This window comes from Halyomorpha halys, unplaced genomic scaffold, assembly GCF_000696795.3.
Source record: "Halyomorpha halys isolate HHAL.00 unplaced genomic scaffold, Hhal_1.1 Scaffold797.1, whole genome shotgun sequence".
In the NCBI taxonomy this organism is placed as follows: Eukaryota; Metazoa; Arthropoda; class Insecta; order Hemiptera; family Pentatomidae; genus Halyomorpha; species Halyomorpha halys.
Window position 1 is genome coordinate 93,950 of NW_027108991.1, and position 8,260 is coordinate 102,209.

The 8,260-nt window shown below is 29.4% G+C and overlaps 1 protein-coding gene across 1 annotated transcript in view; it reads left to right on the plus strand.

Annotated features, from left to right (window-relative positions):
- The first annotated feature begins 664 nt into the window (after positions 1 to 664).
- Positions 665 to 8,260, plus strand: part of LOC106686200 (protein CNPPD1) — an 11,136-nt gene continuing 3,540 nt past the window's right edge. Inside the window, exons 1-7 of the mRNA XM_014429378.3 lie at positions 665 to 932; positions 1,012 to 1,108; positions 2,365 to 2,570; positions 3,748 to 3,876; positions 4,015 to 4,182; positions 6,011 to 6,194; positions 6,901 to 7,093. Coding sequence (XP_014284864.1) covers positions 873 to 932; positions 1,012 to 1,108; positions 2,365 to 2,570; positions 3,748 to 3,876; positions 4,015 to 4,182; positions 6,011 to 6,194; positions 6,901 to 7,093 — 1,037 coding nt within the window. The 5' untranslated portion in view covers positions 665 to 872. The remainder of the gene's footprint in view (positions 933 to 1,011; positions 1,109 to 2,364; positions 2,571 to 3,747; positions 3,877 to 4,014; positions 4,183 to 6,010; positions 6,195 to 6,900; positions 7,094 to 8,260) is intronic.

Sequence of the window (8,260 nt, forward strand, 5' to 3'; positions counted from 1 at the left end):
TCAGTGGAGCCTCGTAGCCTAAGCGAGAGATTACTACCACTTTCAGTGGAATATCGTAACCTGCACAAGAGACCACTTACATTTTCAGTGGAATCTCGTAGCCAACGCGAGAGACCATTTGCACTTTCAGTGGAATCTCGTGATCTACTGCAAAGAATTTTCTGAAATGCCTTACTTGCAGTATCTAGTACAGAAATTGGACGATAGCTCAACTTGTGTGGTGTGTTTGTGAGAGGGAGTATGCGGGTGCGGGCGTGAATGTGTTTGTGTGTGCGTCCGTGTATGTGTTGTTTGTGCGCGTGTGCGTGCGTACCTGCGTCTATACGTGTACACAATTGCTCAAAATTGAAAAATTGTATGAAATTTTAATTCCACTTTCACACCACTTATCGTATTTTAAAGTAGGTATATTCCAGGGATGTTACACCAATTTTCCCCCAACTGTTGCCTTATCGAACATTCCCCAAAAGTTGCCTTATATTATTGATTGTAAATATTTTTCATATTTCTTTTTTTTTAGTAAATTTACTACTAAGGTATTTTTAAACTACCTGGCAAACGAAGGAAATGAAAAAATATATATATTAGTACAGTCATAAAATCTTTCTTTTTTTTTTTTAACAATAAATCAATAGGTAAAACATAATCCGAAAATAATTGACAGTAGCAATGTTAGTTAGTTATTTTTGTTGTTATTGCACAACATGACCTCAAAACACATAACCTTCTTTGTTACTCTTGTTATCCGCGAAATTAACAAGTTTAATCTGGCCGTGCTCTAAATTTCATATATTACTGTAAACTACCCGTACTAACATTGATTGGAATAGTAAAAATAACATTTTAAGAATATTGTAATAGCATACGAAAAAATGTCTGTCCATTCTCATCAGAAAAAGAAACGGCGAGAAAGTCATCACATGAGATTCAGAGTAAGTTGTTTATCTGTATTTTAAAATTAGGTATGTGGATTTTATTTCATTCGTGTATATTAATTCAAAATGTTTCTAGAGCATGGGAGACCATGATGAATTTATGCAAAGAATTACAAAGACACTCTATTATTCCAAGTTACCTGTCACTGAAAGGTTCAGTTTACCCTTATCAGGTAATATTTTTTACTGTTTTTTTTTTTGTTATTTTTATCACTTACTTTTTATCTTTGAATTTGTTTACTTCTTATTTTGATAGTTTTTCAGTTCATACTCTCCACTTTTACATTTGTGACACAATATGTGGTTAAATCTCCTGAAAATGGTCTCTTGAATACATTCATGTAAACCCTAAATCATCACGGGATTTTTTATCATGTTCAAATCAGGCTCATTTCTACAATATGGAACTTACATCAGAAGAATTTGTTCTATTATGTGATGATTTTAGCTTTTAACATTTAAGGCCCAAGCTTAATTGTTTATGAGGCTTCATAATTTAAATTAGTTTTTGTTGGTTTGGTCCATTTTATTGCAATGCAAATACTTCATCTAAGGATGTATTCTTCCATGTAGTTTGTAGCTACCTATTTTTGCTTAAGTCAAACTTATTATTGCTCATGTATCTGAAGATGTTAATTCTTGAAACTTTTTCTTTTAAAATACATCTTTTTTCATCTAAATTCTTTCTTCGTGCATTCTTGAACCTATCAACATTTTTGATAGTTTTCAAATTCAGACATTATTTTGTTCATTTTCACCTCTTTTAGGTGGAAGGAACATAAGTGACTTGTGTATTTTGTTTAATTTTTAAACACCATTTTATACTTTTCAATATAAAGCAAAGTCTATACCTATACAAATTTTCAGTGAATAGATTTATAAACTAATTTTGTTGCAGGCTCAACTTAATTGTTGCATTTGTAGTAATTTAAAAAACAAAATTTATATTTAAAAAATGTATATACACGCACAAAATTTTATGTTTATCCGATTTGAGACAAATTTTTATGTGTGGATCCAGCTTTAAATAGTAATAATTTCTTCATGTTACAATTAAAACATCTTTCAAAAGAGGTTTTATTATGAAGGCGATGCATCAATGATTTAATCTGCATCAATTAAATTATTATATTTTTGTTTATTTTTTATATCAATATATTCTGATTAGGGCTGGAAGACAGGTTATCCTACAGGGTAACAACCTTTCCTATCCAAAATAAGAAGGTTGTAATTCATTCTGTGGGTCTCCCACGAAATAAATGTCAAACCCCTTCCAAGGCTGAATTGGAAGTTGGGTCTGCTTCAGACTCAAGATTGCTGAGGTACTGCCTCTATACTCCTGGCCAATACATCCTAATTTAACATAATAATTTAGTGTTTAAAATAAGTAAAATTATAAAATTCTTTCTGAAGAAAGTTAATTTTTCAGAACTGGCTGTTGAATTGTACTCTGAGGTTAAAGTAGGTCGAAGCCTTGAAAGATTGAGAATTGAGGATGCTTCTGATATAAGTAGAAATGCATGCATATCTCCCTGTTCGTTTGTGTTAGCAGTCATTTATTTGGAACAACTCAAAACAACTAACCCAGTTTATATTGATAGAGTAGCACCTTCTGAATTGTTTTTGATCTCTCTTGTAAGTATTATCATTTTATTTAGCTGAAGTGTCATGTAACAATAAATAAATCATGAGTGGAATAATCTATGTTACAATTTTTCATTACATTGTTGTTGTTTTTCCATTTACTTACATTGAACTATTACTTTTATAATAGTATTGTTTATAATCAAATGAGAGCAGATGTTATTTGGCCTTTCGTACACAATTTAAAAATTGTATCTTACAGTGATTTCCATCCCATGATTGAAATGGTTTTAAATATATTTTAAAACTAATTTTGTGGATCAGTAATAATATAGGTTGAAATGTCATATAAATGCATAAAAAAAAACCTCTCCTATATGCTGTAACGCCTGTAGGAGTATTTATGATAAATGCTGGAATCATGCAAAAATCAATAAAAGCTATAATTATTGCCAAAGAATTCTTATTTAAGGATTATAATTGTAATTTATAATTTTAAGAAGCAAAAGATTCTTAAATTGATTTCGATAATATCTTGGAATCTCTGATTTCACATACTGCAGATGTTTCATCATTAAGTATTCTCTTTCAAGGGGCTCTTTATGATCCCCTAAGAGCAGCATCAACCTCCTGTCATTTTTTCGATAATTTGATAACTCTTATCTAATGATAAGCTTCTCTTGTTTAATATTTTAGTAATATATATTGCAATAGAGATATTTTTAGATTCAATAAGAGAATTTCAGATGTAACCAATTCAAAACAAAGTGTCATTCAATTCATCAATAAGTTCGGCAAAAGTACAAAGAATGGTCTCCAACTAAAAGAAAATTCTCTGAAGCCTTCACGTGTAATCCTAAATTAAACATAGATTAGCTAATTGATAAATACAAGTTCTTGTTATATTCAGATTTCAAGTAAGAGTAATTTTCTTTTGATTCTACAAAAATAGAACTAAATAACATTCCTGCTTTGGTCATTTTGGTGTATGTATATAATTTGAAATGTAGTAATTTAAATTGATAAGCATAAGGGAAGGATGGTTATTTCCCATTTTATTTAAATAAAATTTTTTAAAATAAAATCGGGCCAAATATTTAAAGTAAAATCTTGTGTATTGATCTGTTGTAAAGATATTCAATCAGTTCGGTTAAGAATGTTACAAAAAATATGTATGCTCTTGCATATTCATCTAGTCCTTACTTATGACTTATAATTTATGTTACAGATGGTAGCATCGAAATTCTTAAACGACAATGGCGAAGATGATGATGTATTGAACAGCGAATGGGCCTCTTCTGCAAATTTGTCTCTTTCTGATCTAAATAGACTCGAGAAAGAATTCCTGAATGCAATTGTTGGTTACAATCCTATGTATTTTTTAAATTGAAGATTTAATTAATCTCTTAATTCAAATACAACTTCATAATCATTTTAATTTTAAATACCAATTAAATTTTTTTGAAAAATTCTTTATTTATATTTTCTATGGTAGGAATGGAAAGTATTTGTGAACGTTGATGACTTTTGGAAAAAGCTTTATATGTTAGAGGCCAAGATTGCTCTGAGCGAAGGGAAAAAGAGAGGTTGGTTCTCGTATACTGAATTGGAGAAACTTCTCGATCAGCTCAACGCATTCCTTCTAGCTCAAGCAGTGTTTACTGTGAGTAAAGATCTATTAATGTAAACTATCTCCCTAGGGTTAAAGCATTTTCTTATAATCTTAGTATTACTTTTTTTTTTTTAATTTAAGATAGTTTAAACCTTTTTACTTTTTCTTACCTATATTTGGAATATGTATTAAGGAGAATTATTGCGGTCGTGAAAAATTTTGAGTTTGTGTTGTTGGCAGAAATACATATTTTAGGTTACTTGATTCTTGAATACCAAGTCTTAACAAAATGGTCTGTGTGTATGTAAACAGCTTTACTTGTAAGAAATAGTCAATTGCAAATAGAGTCAATGGAGGATTACATCAAAAAATAATTCATGAAGTTCCACTCCCAGGTACCGACAGTTAAAGGAGCAGTGATGTTGGGAAACCCAACCTCAACCCGAAGACTAAAGGCCAACCTACTACAGGACATCCTTTTATAAATTTTGTAGTTATCAATTCTATTATTGACAAAACTTCTATTTTATTTATTTTCTCTTTGTCGTTTTTTCAAATTAACTTGTTTTTTGTTTGTTTTTTCCCCATTAGAGGGCTATTGTTTTGTTTAGTCTACGAATGTTGTTATTTTTTGTCATTAAATTTACTTTTTTTTAAATTATAACGTTGTATTTATTTAGGGATGTCTTTTGTACGAGACTATACCCCCATAATCAACTGTTAAAAAAAAATGTAACTTATATTGAACCCTGTAAGGCCCAATGGGCCAATCTGGTATTAAATAAAAAATAAACCTCTTTATATTGCTCCTGTAATTGTATGAAAGACCTTCCGTTCAAATCTCATGACATTGTATACCCTTAGTTTCAGATTTTTTTTTTTTTTTAATTAAATCTGTAGTACCTTTAATTTTGTTTAATTGAAATAATTCATGTTTTTATTAGTAATTACAAATGGATAAATATCAACTGTGAAAGGATATGATCACTTAAAGAGAAACAATATTTTATCCAGTCTGAAAACATTTCGGGAATAGGGAGTTGTAATGTTGAAAAAGCCAAAGATATTAGAAAACATAATATGTAATGTATAAAGTCATAGAAGGTAATAGAGAATCACAAGTTTGACCTAACTGGTGGGTCCATGCACCTTTCCAGTTTTCCAGTATTTTCCATTTTATGACACTACACATACTTAGTGTTTATTTTCATTTAACTTTTAGAGGTGTCTTTCAATTGAAAGGATGACTAACTTCACAAAATTATTCTTAGTATTTTCACTTCTGCCCTACTTTTGCGAAAGGAATATTTTTAAATTTTTCTACGTGAAATGATATTAAAAGTACTTTTTGAAATCGGGATTAGTCATTTCATCAACTGAAAGCCTCATTTAGAAAATTAGTATGGGAAAGTATTGCCATAGTGAATAATATAGAAATATCTGTTCTGATACAAGTTAGGATGAATTTCAACTTAAAGGTGGTAAGTGAAAGCTATGTGATGCGGGCAGAGTTTAGGTTTTAGTATCTGTTTACTAACTAAATTATCATATTTTTGAATGAACGGAAAACTTACCTTCTTAATGATACGTCAAATTATATCCAGATATATTTTTTAATAGGGAAAGATTATTGAATGACCATGAGTAATATATAAAAGGAAGATGGTCTGTATGCAGTAAAAAAAGTCAAATAGTAATTAAACTATTTGATTTTTTTTTTTTTTTTTTACGGCACCTGGACCATCTTCCTTTTGTATATGTAAGTAATGTAATGTAAAGTAGTGTGAATTTTATAAATTTCATAGCTTCGAAGTATGGTTTGGCATTATTCTGTTGTGACTACTTGCATTGTTACTTAATTAATCAATTTTAAATACAGATCTCAGCTGTTTGCCTGGCTAGCTATACAGCAGGGATGTTGACTGTTATTGGTTCTACAATGGTTGCTACTCATCTAGTCTATTTGCCTACTCAAGTCTCCAGTCCTACGTACGATACTGCTATTTGGCAGAGGGGTAGCCTACCACCAAACAACTATAATGAACCAGAAGTGATAACAAACGGTATGAATATCATTAATAACTATTCTTAAAGCATTAGGTTTTTTGTGTGTTGATCTCGCTAAGAAAATCATTTTATAAATTCCTCATGGAATCCAGTGTATACTGGGAAATAACGAGTCTGTACCAAAATGGAGGATGAGATTATTTTTAAAAAATCGCGTCAGTCTTGGGACTGGCCGACATAAGTGAAACTTCTGGAAATAAAACAATACATTCCCTCTTAATAGCTTAAGGCAAAAAATATTAGTTTCAGGATAATACTTATAATAGAACAGCCATGCTAACAGGAAAATTTTTGATATTGTAATTGGAGAGTATCAGCTCATAGTTCACTTAATTGGACCAGCACTGCCGGGATAGTTATGTTCCTTTAACAACATACTTTCCTATTACAATATAAAACTTTTCCTACTAGAATTAACCAATTTGTCTCTCCCCACCACTTCTGTTTCAACTCAATTGTTCCCTGTCACAAAATCTATTTTCTCCCATATAATTGTTTTTTTTTCTTTATTTATAGAACATCAATAAAAAAAGTTTCACTTAAAAATAAAAACTGCCTTCTGTGGTTAAGTGTTAATATTATTAAAATGGGAGGGATATATTATCTAAGGTTCTGAAGCTTCCAATCAATTTAATTACTCAACTTTATTTGCAAATAATGAAACTTTTTTTAAATATATAATCTTTTGTTTTGTTTTTTTAGACACCTTCAAATATTGCTCCGATTTTCTATGGCTTCAGGAATTGACTTTAACTTATACGCCACCATCGCCAAGTACTGATGAAACCTTTTTAAAAGAAAACGCTTCGAATTACAACATTTTTGTCTCAACTCCGTACTACCTACTCGGTTTCCAGCACCAATGGAAACAACCAGCTATGTACCTCATCAACAAGTAGCTGTTGCTAAATATTTTTTAAAATATTATTGATATAATTAAATTATATAGATAATAATTTTAGTGGTGAAGTTCGACATTGCCTAGAATTCTGTGAGCCTTTTTTTTTTATGGTGTCAGGACTGATTATTGTTTAATTGTTATCTAAAATTATTTGTTTACATTCACTAAAGCACTTATTTTAATGATAAGGGAAAAGAGGGATGCTTATCAAATGCAATGATTTTATTTTTAGACCAATTACATTCAATTGAGTCAGTATTGATTCATTTGTATTGTTTTTTTTAAGAAGTCTTCCATATTAAAATTACTTGAATTGATCTCTAAATGCTAAACTTGAAACAGTATGGAAGAAAATGAATACAGATTGTCCTGACACTTCATTTAATATGGGTTTAGTATTGAGAAAATTATGACTGAACATCATTTATTTATTATATTTCAGTAACTACTTAAAGATGAAATGATAATATGATTACTGTTATAATTTGTTTTGACTACTATTGTGATCCTTCTTTGTGACTAAATTAACTCTTACCTTATTTTAGGCTGTTGTTTACTCTTGTGTTTTTAAAAACAGTGTTCTCGTGTGATATGATTCGTTAACAATAGCAAACTTAAGGGGAAGAAAATTAATGAAATAAGAAATGTGCTTTCATTGGCTGTTATAGATTGAATCAAATAAGGCTAGTTGTGGTGTTATAATAAATTACATCTCTTACCAATGTTTCTATTTATGTATGGGTAGAGAATATATTTTTATACATATTTTTTTAGAATAAAATATGTACAATCTAATATGTATATCATTAACATATTAGACTTATTATATTAAGGGTTAAGTTCTTCCAAGTATTTAATTAAGATTATGTTTTGTTGTTTACTAATAATATATAAGTATATATATAAAAAAATTAAAAAAGACATCCAATAATTTACTTATTGAATTGTATATCTTTAACTTTGTTTTTAATCTTAGATATTATTCTGTTATTTTATTATTTATTTTTATGGGGAAAAAAAAAATATGTTGGCATTAACATGTTCTCAAATAAATGAATTTTAAGAAAGAAAGAAAAAAAAAGTTCTTGCTTCTTCCCATTGTCCTATATATATACATTTTTTTTTTCAGATTACCTCTTGGATAAGACACATTTTTAAGTA